Source organism: Polypterus senegalus, chromosome 10 (assembly GCF_016835505.1).
Source record: "Polypterus senegalus isolate Bchr_013 chromosome 10, ASM1683550v1, whole genome shotgun sequence".
NCBI classification, from domain to species: Eukaryota; Metazoa; Chordata; class Cladistia; order Polypteriformes; family Polypteridae; genus Polypterus; species Polypterus senegalus.
The window spans coordinates 84016239-84030379 of NC_053163.1; the positions used below are offsets into that span (position 1 = coordinate 84016239).

General features: G+C 38.3%; 1 protein-coding gene across 1 annotated transcript in view; it reads right to left on the bottom strand.

The window, feature by feature from the left end:
* cenpi (centromere protein I) overlaps positions 1-14141 on the bottom strand; it is a 58156-nt gene that overhangs the window by 15248 nt on the left and 28767 nt on the right. Inside the window, exon 14 of the mRNA XM_039766033.1 lies at positions 13990-14096. Within this exon, the coding sequence (XP_039621967.1) occupies positions 13990-14096 (107 nt within the window). The remainder of the gene's footprint in view (positions 1-13989; positions 14097-14141) is intronic.

The following is a 14141-nucleotide window of genomic DNA, read 5'->3' on the forward strand; positions in this document are numbered from 1 at the left end:
ATTAAGTACAGCCATTTAAACTTCACTTATACAATTTAAAAAGTGACACTAGGAGCAAAGTACGAGTACTTTACATATCACGAGTCTAGCATAAGTTTATAGAAAATGATCGTCATTGGAAACATGAACCGCTAGTGCTAGACTAAGAACAATACTGCTCATTCATAAGTATTTTTTGAACATTGATTCCCCCTCCCCCAGTATCATCTCAGCAAGAAATATTAACACAACAAAAAATTAACGTTATGCTGTTCTTTAATAATTATATAACTATAAGCTTTCCAGCAAAAGGAAGTTGTGCTGGAATCTGCATAACTCATAACTGAAGGTAGTGGAAAGCTGATTTGTCTAAACACCCATGAGGTTTGTTTGCAGAAATATCAGCACTTTAAACCTTCCATTCTGGGATCACCTACTTTATTTCCTTATATTACAAGAGTTGTGAGCAATTAAAAAAAAATACGGATTAATGGTTCAGATTCAAGTATGCTTCAAAGGACAAGGACAAATCCCTCTCTAATATCCATAAATGTCTATGATAGAAAAGCCTATTCAAAAAGAAATTCAACAGTAACTCTGGTAACTTTGATATTTAAAAAAAGGTCAAAAGAACAAATGAATTCCTAAAAACAATTTACTGTTTAGTATGACAATTACAGTCAATAATGTAGAAATGGTGTGACTTTAAAAAAAAACCAAACATTTTTTGAGATGAGTGAAAATTTTTTAGGAACACCTTGCTTAGCAGAGACCCATTTTGCTACAAAAGACACATTGCTGGCACCGCATGTGTCTAGATGGCCACTTTTATGCAGTATGAATTTTTTTTCTCGATTCCCCCCACTCTCATCACCACCATATAACATGGGTAAAGTCAACAGACATCCTTACAAAACAAAAGACTTGTGGGTATTACATGACTGATATTATAGGCATTGCTGGCTGCAGTTGGACTAATCTCTTTAGAAAGGGCTGTGGAGATTGTGAATTTTATTTAACGCTCTGAAGATGTAGTGGAAGATCAATTAAAAGTGCTGAACTTTGTGATATTGGCTTTTGCATCATGATCTTTCTTAAATATTGAATAAAAATTTGATACATTGCCATTTCATAAACATTACCTTGCAGAGCACTTAAGGTTTAAGATATTTCCTAAAAGAATTTAGACCCGAGGAAGAAAGGGTTCACCAATGGTCCTTTCACATTCTCTCTTGCTCTCATAGTCTCAGCTGAGCGATCAGATTGACTGAAGCGTCAGGTGGAACAATAATTGAACTCTGTCCTCACTCTGCACCAGTGTTTCCCAAACTTGGTCCTGAGGGCTCACTGGGGCTGCAGGTTTTTGTTCCAACCAGCTTCTGTTTTTAATTGAACTCCTGGGCTAATTAAATTAACTGTTAGTTCCCCAAGTTCTGTGTTTTGGGGACAATAAAAGAATTAGAAAACTAGTTTCTATATTGTTTGCTAAAAAAAAAAAAAATTAAAATGCACCAAGCAGTTATATAGGAATAATGTATTTATTTTTTCTTTTTAACAGTATTTTCATCTTGATTTTCATTCTACTTTTCAAGGTGTTCCAATTGTTTAATTAATCCATTATTTACTAATTAGTGGGTCTGACGCTAAAGTAGTTTCAGCCTTTGATTATTCTATGCTGTTTGCCTGTGTATCTGCTCATTTTTAATTGTCATAAATAAGATAAAATGAAGGGGGAAGACTGCACAGAGAAAGGGAGAAATATAATGAAATCAACAAAAGAGAGTTAAGCATTTAAATTTATAGAAAAAGCAGAAGTATTTGTAAATGTCTTAATGTAAAATTCATGCTACCATGTTTTTTTCTGAATGTCAAATAAGAGAAAAAAAATACCAGCTAATTAAATGAGTGCAGTGTTATCAAGTGTTGTCACTGATTAGGAATCTGGTTGGAACAAAAACCTGCAGCCACAGTGGGTCCCAAGGACGGAGTTTGGGAAACACTGCTCTGCACAGTTGAATCTACAGTCTTTGCAAAGGTTGCTTGTGCATACTCCTAATAAATATGCTAAAAATTATAGTATCCCACTTATTTATATTAACAATAATAGGTTAAAATATTAATTCTTTATAATAATAGCCAAGCTCTACTTATATTTTCTTCCATTTGGTGACTTTTTCCTCCTTTTATAGAACAGAGACCAGTGTTGCTTGTAATCTGTCTATTCCCAGGCTTGGTGTAACTTGTTTCTTTAATATACATCAGAGACTGTGTAGGCGACTCCATCTTTATTAAATCCTAATATTGTAAAATCTGCTTAAAAACATGCTTAATCAACAACGTCATTCCAAAATAATCCAAACCACCAGGGACGTATGCCCATTTCCATGCTCACATCGTGATGAATAAAAACTAAACTTGGTGGAAAGCCACACACATTCTCACGCCAGCTCAAACTATTGCATACACAAGTTTTCGGCTCAGTTTTGCAAACTGGTAGCACCCAGCGTCAAAGCAGTGCTACTGTTCCTGTGTGGTTTCCCTTTATTTTTTAGATTCACATTCCTGGTGCAGCTTTATCAAAATACACTGAAATTGACTGTATATCATTTATTAGTTTAAGGCATCTGATTGTAATCAACATGTAACCACATAATGGTGCACGGAATGGCCTAAGTATTCCAAATACCATTGCTGTTTTAGCATTGTTACTCTCGGTGCACCACTCAGAGTATTTTAACAGACTGTATCGGAGTGTGGAATCACAGCTCTACAGCAGCTATGCGGAAAGAGGATTATCTGGATACAGCATCTAGCACACGCTGCCTCTGCCATGTGCACAGTCTATTTAAACTGCCTCCATACAGCAAACGCTTTAGAGCCTTTGCTGTCGGGGCCTCATGGCTCAGAAACAGTTTCATCCCAAGAGTTCTAAATGCACTCAATCAGTCCATCAAGTGCTCGCACTTATAAGTTCAATTACCTCACTGTAAATTTGCACTACAATTGTAATATTGCACAACCAGAGGCACTTTATGAACCATTTCACTGTCTGCATATGTATATTGTACTTATGCTTTCATATTGTATATTTTTCATTATCATTACTGTTATTTCATATTTTATAGGGAAATGCGTTTATAAAGGATTTGCTTATTGAATCTCATTGCACCATGCAATGACAATAAAAAAATTAAATTCAGTTCAATAGAAGAGAGCGCGTATAAATTTCCAAGCACTATCTTCTTGTAGCTCTTGATATCATTTTTAAGATGAAATACAGTAAAGTATGTATATTACATTATACAGATACATTTTTAACTTCATTTAAATAATGTATACTGTTAATAATAGAACATGTGTGTAGGGTGGCACAGCGGTAGCAATGAGGTGGCGCCCCGTTCAGGGATTGTTCCTGCCTCATTAGAACATTAGAATAAAAGAGTAAACTGGATGCCTCTCAAATATGTTCTTTCACATTAGAACACTCTAGACGAGAACAGGCCATTCAGCCCAACAAAGCTCGCCAGTCATAACCACTTATTTCTTCCAAGAAAACATCAAGACGAGTTTTGAAAGTCCCCAACGTCTTACTACCTACCACACGACTTGGTAGCTTATTCCAAGTGTCTATCGTTCTTTGTGTAAAGAAAAACTTCCTAATGTTTGTGAGAAATTTACCCTTAACAAGTTTCCAACTGTGTCCCTGTGTTCTTGATGAACTCATTTTAAAATAACAATCTCGATCCACTGTACCAATTCCCTTCATAATTTTAAACACTTCAATCATGCAACCTCTTAATCTTCTTTTGCTTAAACTGTATAGGCTCAGCTCTTTTAAATCTTTCCTCATAATTCAACCCCTGTAGCCCTGGAATCAGCCTAGTCGCTCTTCTCTGGACCTTTTCTAGCACTGCATTGTCCTTTTTGTAGCCTGGAGACCAAAATTGCACACAGTACTCAAGAGGAGGCCTCAACGGTGCATTATAAAGGTTAATCATAACCTCCTTGGACTTGTACACCACACATCGTGCTATATATCCTAACATTCTGTTAGCCTTCTTAATGGCTTCTGAACACTGTCAGGAAATCGATAGCTTAGAGTCCACTATGACTCCTAAATCCTTCTCATAAGCTGTACTCTCAATTTTCCGACTGCCCATACAAGGAGCTAAAACCTCTCATCGGAAACACCATTGTGTATTCAAACCTCACATTTTGTACTTCCTATGTGTAATACTTTACATTTATTGACATTAGGGCTGGGCCATATTATACCTTTCACGGTAATACCGTTACAATGTTAGACAATGATAAGAAAATGAAATATCGCGATAGAATATGGGTAAAATGCGCATGCGCAGTGCCTTTGTTTTCATACTCACATGGCGGAAAAAGCATGGCGGTGACGGAGAATGAGAAGGGCGAAAGCGGATCGTTGAATGAAACAGATGACCCAGAATTGGTTTGTAAAAATGGTGCAACTTCAGTGCTGTGGAACTGGTTTGGTTGTCGCCCGTCAGATACCCAACAAAGCACAATTTTTTGTAGAACATGCAAGCGGGCCGTCGTGGCGAAGAGAGGAAACACCACAAACCTATTTCATCATTTGAAGCAGAAGCACTTGTTGGAGTACAACAAAGCTGTTAAAGCACATGAAGAGGCGCCCGCTTCAACTAGCATGGTGGTGAGACCAAAGAAGCTGACTCAACAAACAAATCGGCGTAGATTTAAATAGCTGCATGCCATATGACAAAAGTAGCAAACGCTGGGGGGAACTAACTTCTGCAGTGACGCATTGTTTAGCCAGGTATATGATGCCCATTCAGAGTGTGGAAAGAGAAGGTTTCACAAAGATGCTTAAAAAGTTCGATCCACGCTACAAGCTGCCCACCAAGAAATACTTCTCTAAAGTCGCCTTGTCTGCTTTATAGGAAAAGGTCCGTACTGAGGTGTCAAATGCATTATCTTCGGTGGAGTTTTTTGCGTCCACCATGGACATGTAGTCAAGCCGAACATCAGACCCCTACATGAGCCTCACAACACACTAAGTGGACAAAGACTAGAAGCTACAAAACAAGTGCCTTGAAACAAGTTTTTCCCCCCCAGAGGACCATACAGGGGAAAATATAGCCAAAGGCTTAAGAGTTCCTCGTGGAATCTTCAGGAGGAAAAACAAGTGTGTGTGACGACCGACAACGGGGCCAACGTTGTGAAAGCCGTCGCACTCAACAACTGGATCAGACTTTCATGCTTCGGACATCGTCTGCACATTGCAATGGGTAAGTTAATTATAATGCCGTGTTCTCCCTAGCGCCTTTTAGCTGGGCGCTAAAATTTAGTTCATCGCCCGGCTGTCATCTCGCATGACATTGTGAGATGACAGCCGCAGATCTGCAGGCACAGGCAGATCTAATGATCTGCAGAGATGGCAAAGGACTGTTTAAAGTGACCCCATCTGCCATTCTTATATTTGCTCATATTTGGACCTGCGTCCATATTGCAAAAAGTGTGCAGAAACCCTTGCAGCACACACTGTGTACTGAGCAAAAGTTTTGTCACTGAATTGCTGAGGGTTTTGTACGGAAGCGTATTAGGGCCACGGTGAAGAAAAAAAAAATACGGACAAAGTGAAGAAAAAAAAAACTGTCAAGAATAAAGTTGAGATATTGACTTTATTCTCGACATTTCCCCTTTAATCTTGACGCTTATGACGCGAATAAAGTTGTGGAGTTGTAAAGTATTTTGCCTTGCGTCAATCATATCGTCCGTTATATCTTTATCGCAAATATTCAAATATATATCGTGATAAATATTTTTGGCCATATTGCCCTGACATTAAACTTTATCTGCCACAAATCTGCCTGTATGCTATCCAAGTCCTTCTGTAATGATATAACGGAATTCAAATTATCTATATATATATTAAAAATAGCAGCAGACCTAGCATTTACCCCTGTGGAACACCACTCTTAACATCGGCCAGTTCTGATGAGGTTCCTCACACCATCACCCTCTGCTTCCTGTATCTGAGCCAATTTTGCACCCATCTAAAAACATCCTGAACTCCCACTTCTTTTAATTTGATGTCCAACCTCTCATGTGGCACCTTATCAAATGCTTCCTGAAACTCCAGATAAATAATATCATAAGCTCCACTTTGATCGTATTCTTTTGTTGCCTCCTCATAGAATTCCAGCATGTTAGTAAAACACGACCTCCCTCTTCTGAACCCATGCTGACTGTTCAGAATAACTCCTGGTTTTGCCATGTGTTGCTCAATCTTATCCTTAATAATTCCTTCCATTAATTATCCTGTGATGCATGTTAAGCTTACTGGCCTATAGCTGCTTGGATCTGCCCTGTCACCCTTTTTATATAATGGGATGATATTTGCCATTTTCCAGTCCTTCGGAATCTCTCCAGTGCGCAGTGACTTCCTAAAAATATGTGCCAAGGGTTTATATATGTACTCACTAGCCTCCTTAAGAACACGAGGATAAATATTATCTGGTCCTGGTGATCTGTTTGATTTCATCTTAGGCCTACTTAATCTGAGCAGCATTTCTTCCTCTACAATTTTCAAATCCCTCAGTACCTCCTTAGTTTATCCACTTGCTCACTTGTAAACACCTCAGAAAAATGTAAGTTTAGGGCATCCGCTATTTCACTGTCTGTATCTTTTAATTCCCCTATACTATACCTGATGCACTTGACCTCCTCCTTGCCTGTTCTTTTACTACTAAAATACTAAAAGAATCTCTTGGTCTTCTTTCGCCTTATCTGCTATATTCCTCTCCCACTGTCTTTTAGCATCCCTGATATCCTTCTTAATGGTTGCCCTCATGTACTCATACGCACTATGGTTCACTTTGCAGTCATTAGTCTTATATGCCTTATAAAGCAGTTTTTTCCTTTGCAACTTCTTTTTTAAAATCTTTGTTAATCCACCGTGTTTTTTTTTTAGTTCCTATTAATTCCAAATTTAGGCATATATCTGTCCTGCATTACATGTAAAACATTTTTAAACTTGTTCCACTGCTCCTCAACTGTCTCCACACTTAAAAGCTTATCCCAGTGTATCCTACTTAGACTTTGTCGCATCTGGTCAAAATTAGCCCTACCCATGTTCAACTTAACAATTTTAGTCTTTGCATCTGCACTCTTACAAAATACTGAGAATTGTATTACATTATGGTCACTTGACCCTAGTGGTTCAATCACCTCTACACCCTCAATTCTATCCTGATTATTACAAAACACTAAATCCAGACCGACTTCACCCCATGTTGGTGCTTTAACAATGCTGTGTTAAAAAACAGTCACTGATTACTTCTAAAAACTCTTGCTCTTGTACTCCATCTGCAAGTTTATCCCAGTTAATATTTGGATAATTAAAGCCCCCCATGACTATAATATCTTCCTGTAAAACTTGCCTTTTTGATATTACTAAAAAGATGTGTGTTGAAATTGCTGTCTGAATTGGGTTGTCTATAACACACTCCTAAAATAAGAGCTGTTTCCCCAATATTTTCCAGGCGAAGCCACAAGTCTTCACTAAGATCCCCATCATCATCCAACTGAAGAGGTCTTGCATTTAAATCCTGTTTGGCATAAACAGCAACCCTACCTCCTTTTCTGTTCTGTCTATCCTTCATTAAAAAATGTGTATCCCTCTATGTTACACTCATCCCCATCTTTCAGGGCTCTAGAGTGCGACCAATTTGGTCGCACGTGCGACCTAATTTCTCAATGGTGCGACTAAAAAAAAAAAAATCAAAGGTTGCACTGGTGCAACCAGCTGTTCGAGGGTGAAAAAAAACGAAACTCCGTGACTCTTAAAGTCTCCCTGTTGTTCAACAACAGACACACATTAGGTCCATATCGTGGTCTAAACCAATCAGAGATAGTGAAGGGCGGATCCCGCCCCCACTCTGATTGGCCGTGGTCCAGATATTCCTGTACGTGTGTGCACGTTTGAAAATGCATGTGATGCAGTCAGACAGAGAGAGGCGAGTAGCCCATCAGGTAAACAGTGGATGTAGCCGCGGATTATGAGAGAAGATGAAAAGAAATTTTGACAGCTTTTTCGTTAAGAATGTTAAGTTAGGGCCTGATCCGTCCGAAAATCATAACCAATGCTCTGACACGGAGCCATCAACCTCCCAAGTTATAGCAAGCCCTGGTCCGGAGACGGCATTAGATAATGAGCCATATACGATCGAGTCCGAGCCCACTGAAATTAAAAGGGTAAAGTGTATACATTTCGAAAAGAGTGGCTTGACCAGTGTCCCTGGCTAAGATACAGTAAAGCCGATAATATAATGCACTGTACTTACTGTAAAGAGTGTGGGAAGACCATGGCTGACAGTAGTGCATTTGTGACTGGTTCTAATACATTTAGAATTGAAACGCTGAAAAAGCACAATGCATCTATAAAACACATTACATGCCGCGATAAATGCACTGCTTAAGTGTCCCCTCTCCCCGCTGCCTTTCAGCGGCAGGCAGCAGCAAACAGATCATCAGACGAGGCCGAGATGATAATTAAGTTTAACATTGCCTACAATATTGCAAAAGAACAACTTCCCTTAACTAAATTCAAGTCCGAAATAATTCTTATGAAGAAAAATGGCTTGAACGTAAACCCGACGTACAGCAATGATGTCGCGGCGCCAATTTATAGGAGTCATCGCAGATACATTGAAAAAAGACGTCTGTGCAAATTGCGAACAGTGCGTACATGGCATTCCTGATCGACAGAGACACAGATATCGCCACAAAGGAATGCGTCATTGTGTACGGTCGTATCTTGCAGAGAGGAAGACCGGTGAATATACTTATTGGACACACTGAGGTCGAGCATGCTCATGCCCAAGTCTGGAAGATTTTGATGCTAGAGAGAGTGTGGCCAGCTGGTTTAGTCAAGGCCAAATATCAAGAAGGCCAAACTACAGGAGTTGGCCATCCGAGGGGCATGTGACTGCAATGGAGGATAGTCCATAAGACATTGAGCCATGAGATGTTCAATTTGAAACCCTTAAAACACTTAATTTAAATTTTCTTTTTAGTTAATTTATCTTGAGATTTTTTAAGTTTAAATTTCAGCTCAGTAAAGCACTTTAAGCACCAACACTTTTTCAGTAAGTTACCTTTCTTGTAGAATTGTGCTATAAAGAACTTTATATTGACCAGATTGTTAGTTAATCATTTACAAGTCAACATTGCCTATATGGACAGCGATTAAAAAAAACAAAACAAATAAATAAAGTGAACTTGTAAAACTGTGGTGTTAAATGTGATGCGGTTGAAAATTTGGGTGCACCTAACTTTTGTGCTGGTGCACCTAAGAAAAAAAGTTAGGCACACCAGTGCAAAAAGTTAGTCTAGAGCCCTGTCTTTGTTATTTAGCCAGGTTTCTGTTATTATACTATATCATCACAATTATGCTCTGCTACAACTCCAACTCTACTTCTAGCATTAAAGCAAGCCATTTTTAATGTGTTACTCCTTCTACATTTTAATGTTTGCTTAGAATTTACATTACTATACATTTTAATTTCTACACCATTGTTTGTTCTTCCATGTATAGATCTAAACCTAGCCTGTCCTAAACTCCCTGCCCCCCCCATTCCCTAGTTTAAACAATCCTCAACTAGCCTACACATACGCCTCCCCAATACATTGGTGCCCCTCAAGTTCAGATGTAACCCGTCAAGGCGGAACAGGTCCCATATGTTCCAAAAGGAGTCCCAATGCCCTAAAAACTATACCCTTCTACCCTGCACCAAGATTTGAGCCACGCATTAAGCCTTCTAATCTCATCAATCTTACCTGGACTGATGCGTGGCACAGGCAGAACTTCGGAGAAGACTACCTTGTCAGCTCTGCTCCTCAGCTTGGCACCTAACTCTTTGAATTTGGATTGCAGAACTGACAGACTACCCTTATGTATGTCATTTGTTCCAACATGGACAATGACAACTGAATCCTCCCCCACTCTGGCCAAGACACGACAATACTATACTAGCTGTGAATTAACTTTCCGTTTCCTTTTGAGCGAATTGGTAGGCCTACTTTCACACTGAGAGAAATGCTCCTCTCAGAATGAGTCACATCTCATCTCCTTCAGTGTGGCCAGTGAAGCTGTCACCACCTCCCCAGTAGTGCACAAATCCACTGCATGTGCCTATAGAATTGCATTGGCTGGTTTCAGCACACCAAGCACATGAAGGAGGAATTTTTCTGTATTGAAGAAATTCTGTCTTTTTAATTGGGTCAAAAGACCACATGCCTCTATGCAAATGTCAAAAGGGGCAGTGTCAGACTCTGCTACCTCTGAGAGAAGCGCCCTTATAGCTTCCACATTGTTGACAATGGACTTTGTGACATCATAATGACTGGTCCATTCTATTTCTAGAAGTCTTTTCAGTGTGGGTGTATATGTGTGTGAAACAAAATGTGATCAATTAATTTGACCAGTCAAAGAACTTACCAGAGGTTCTGATTCCATTGCATGTATCACTGCTAAATGGAGCTGGTGGTTGTAGCAATGTACATATAGAATGTACTTACCAAGTTACCAACTTTGTTTTGTAACTAAACTGGACACCACCCCTTGCCCCAGACACACTAAATTGTCTGGGCTGTAACCTAGCTCAGAGAGATGTGACAGAATTTGGTTATAAATAAATATATTTAGGATGAAGCTGATTCAGTTCAATTAAGCCAATCAGGTGTTCTTCAGGGATCAAATCTAAATCAATACAGACAAATTCTCAATGTTACAGCGATCCCTGGTACCATCATTTTTAATGCAAATTCCAGGACAGTCAGCTTTTTCATTTTTGGTCCTGATATTTTTACCACCATTTTGGCAGGAGTCTCAATTATTTTATTTTGAATTACATTGGATGTGTATTTTGCATTGTCTGGGATGTGTTTTACAATTTCTGCAAGTTCGGCATCTTTTTTGATTGTGTAATCAAAGAACTTAAGGAAAAGTCCCTCCTCCCCACCTTCGTGATTGTGACCACGCAGAGCCAGTTCATTGACTGCAAGGAACTGAACGGCCTCCCCAATGCTTTTCACATAATATCTATTCTTTCCTATCTGGGTTGGACCCAGTAGTTGAACTATGCTTTCACCCGTCTCTGCCTGGCACCGATACTCTTGTCATGCAGGATAGCAGACGCGTGTTTGTGGAAGCCGCCACCGTCTTTTTCTAGAGCTTTTTTACAATTAGTGTAGCTGTGTTTGGTGAATATGTCCTTGCGATCCGAATTGGAAACACTAAATTTGTGGCAGGCAAAGCATCATGGACAACAGAATATTCAAGCGGTGGTCGAGACTGATACCAGCTTGCACTAAAACATCTGAGTGTCTTTCGGAATGCGCGCTTGGGATAATTAAAATGGGCTGGGATGGGCTATCCATATTTAAGTCAGGCAGACCGGACTGTATATTTTGTTGAAGGCAAAAATCAGAAAACGAAATGGAAAACAGGAATTGGGGTTATTAGATTTTAAAGAGACGGTACTGCTGCAATAAATTATTTCGTCGAGGGTTGCACACAGTGCAGCAAGCATCTTGCGGGAGGCAGGAACAATATTTGGGAGGGGTGCCAGCCCGTCGCTCCCACTGTGCCACCGTGACCCTATGTTTAATAGATGCTTTAATTCCTATCATCATTAAAATGATATCAAGTATGCATCTTAGTATTTAAATTGTTCAGAGAGGTGTAATATCATGAATGTAATGTATTCTGTGCCCTGTCGGCGTAAGAGAAAGCCAGTTTAAGAAGCATAGTGATTCACGCACATAGACCATAAAGCAGAACAAATAGAATACGAAGAAGCATTTAACATGCTACTTTAGTTACGATGGGATTTGAGAAACTAGTAAATTAAACAATTTTGAGATGAAGTTTATAACATTTTTTTCCCCCCACTGTGTCCCTATTTTGTTTTTCTTTCCTCTATACCCTAATACGCTTCCATACGACACTCAGATGATGGGCTACGACTCAGCTTTTCACAGTGACTTTGATATCTGACCACTTTTTTTTTTTTATTTTATTAGGGCACTGTGCAACTTTCTGAACTTGAACTTCAGAGTTTCTCCACCAGTCTGTCACTCAATCAGCTTCCTTTTGTTGTTTATATCACTTCTTAAACCAACAGTATGTTTTTCCTTGCCTCTACTTGGTATTTGCAGAAATTTTTATCCTCGTGCTTTTGCAATTGTCTTTTCACAGAACACAAAAAGAGGCGATTTATATTGATTTGCATATTCAAAGAGACGTAATTCTGGGAGGAGTTGGGGTGGGGCGGCAGGCGCTTGCACATGCATTACATTTCATGTAGGCAGGGGATTTATGTAGCAGAAGAATGTGGAAGTTGGCGTACGCACAGATTTATGCATCTGGATTTTTGTGCGTACTCCATTTTTTTTTATTGTGAATTCTACACATGGCGTTATACATGAGGCCCCTGATCTTTACATTTAGGTCCATGCCAACATATAAAAAAATTACATCATCAAAATTGTGTCACACTTAATGTATATTTACTAAAAGTCACTACTCAATCACGATGCCTTCAAAGTGGCCTCTATCAGACCTACAATACATAGAGGAATTAACATTTGACCCAAAACATTTAATTCAAGAATTTCCAAAACACAACTTTTCATTTCTAAAGTCCTTTTGGAAGAAGTACAGTATCTCTGAAATTTAATACTACAGAAGCTATTTAAAAAATGTTATTTATTGAGGGAAGGTCATACTTCAAAAATACTGTGCCACATTAGTATTTTTGAATTGGTACACAATCTCAGCGTTATCTTTGACACCAGTCTGTCTTTCAAAACACACATTACAGCACTATCAAAAATCTACTTTGTATAATAAATATTGGAATATTAAAATTGTTGCTAAATATAGAGGATACCAATAAATTAATTCATACATTTCTAGTGGGAATTACTACTGCAATGCATCATTAACAGGCTGTTCAAACTATTCCATATGCAGGTTTCAGCCAATTCAAAATGCTACTGCAAGAATCACTGCTTGAATTAGAACCTTTGAAATGTCCTGCTTATCTATCTGAACTTACCAATGCATCCAAACTAGTTGTTTAATTTACCAGTGCTCTGGTTGCAAAAATATATAAATGAATTTGTCAAGGTCATGCACTAAATAATTCTTGTGAATTGAACAGAGCCACTGTACACAGGCCATTATCTTTGCCACTAGGGCTTACTGCTTTTACCAATGAAAACTTAAAATTGAGTCATAAGAATGATTAAGGAAGTCATGGAGTTAAAATAAAAAAAAAAAAAAAACACTATACAGATTTAGAAGTGTTTGGCAAAGTGCGTTATTAGCCTTGCACATTAAATTTCTAGCCTTTAAAAAACCTCCTGTATATTTTATCAAATTCCAAAACAACTTAAGCATGACTGTATATACATCAACACCTTAAAACATCCAAGATGATGATATGGGAGCAACACATATAGTATTATAGTTCTCAAACTTAAAAAAAATAAATAAATAATAAAAAAATTAAAAATGTATATATGACCGACTACAAAACACACACACACGCAATGGCTTAACTTAATCATTAGATTTACTACTATGATTTGTCTAGATGGCTTACATATTTGTTTTCCGAAACACGATGCATGACTGTTTCATTTATTAATTTGTTTCTTTCTTTGCTCTTTGTTGGTACTATAATCCTATCAATAGTCTGTTGAAGAATTTCACACAAGAATTTCAAAACACTATGTACAAATTACAATACATATGAACTTGTACTTTTTAAAACATTGCCACCACCTAGTGGTTCAGACTGTTCTATATTGCCAGAGACATCATCACTTATTGTGTGAGGTTACACTAAATTTGACAACTTAGATTTTCATGAGCACCACTTTGTCTCTATTCTATTAAATAGTAGCACTGAATGAAATATAAAACATAATGAAATGCTGCATACTCACATTGGAGAATGACCAGGAAGACTCATATCAACAGAATCAGTAGCATAAACAGAATGCCAAGTCAACCAGTTGACTAACAAGTTGTTTAAGCAGTCAAACAAACTACACTATGGGAAAAAAACAGATGTTACTTTTGCTTAAAATCTGAATGA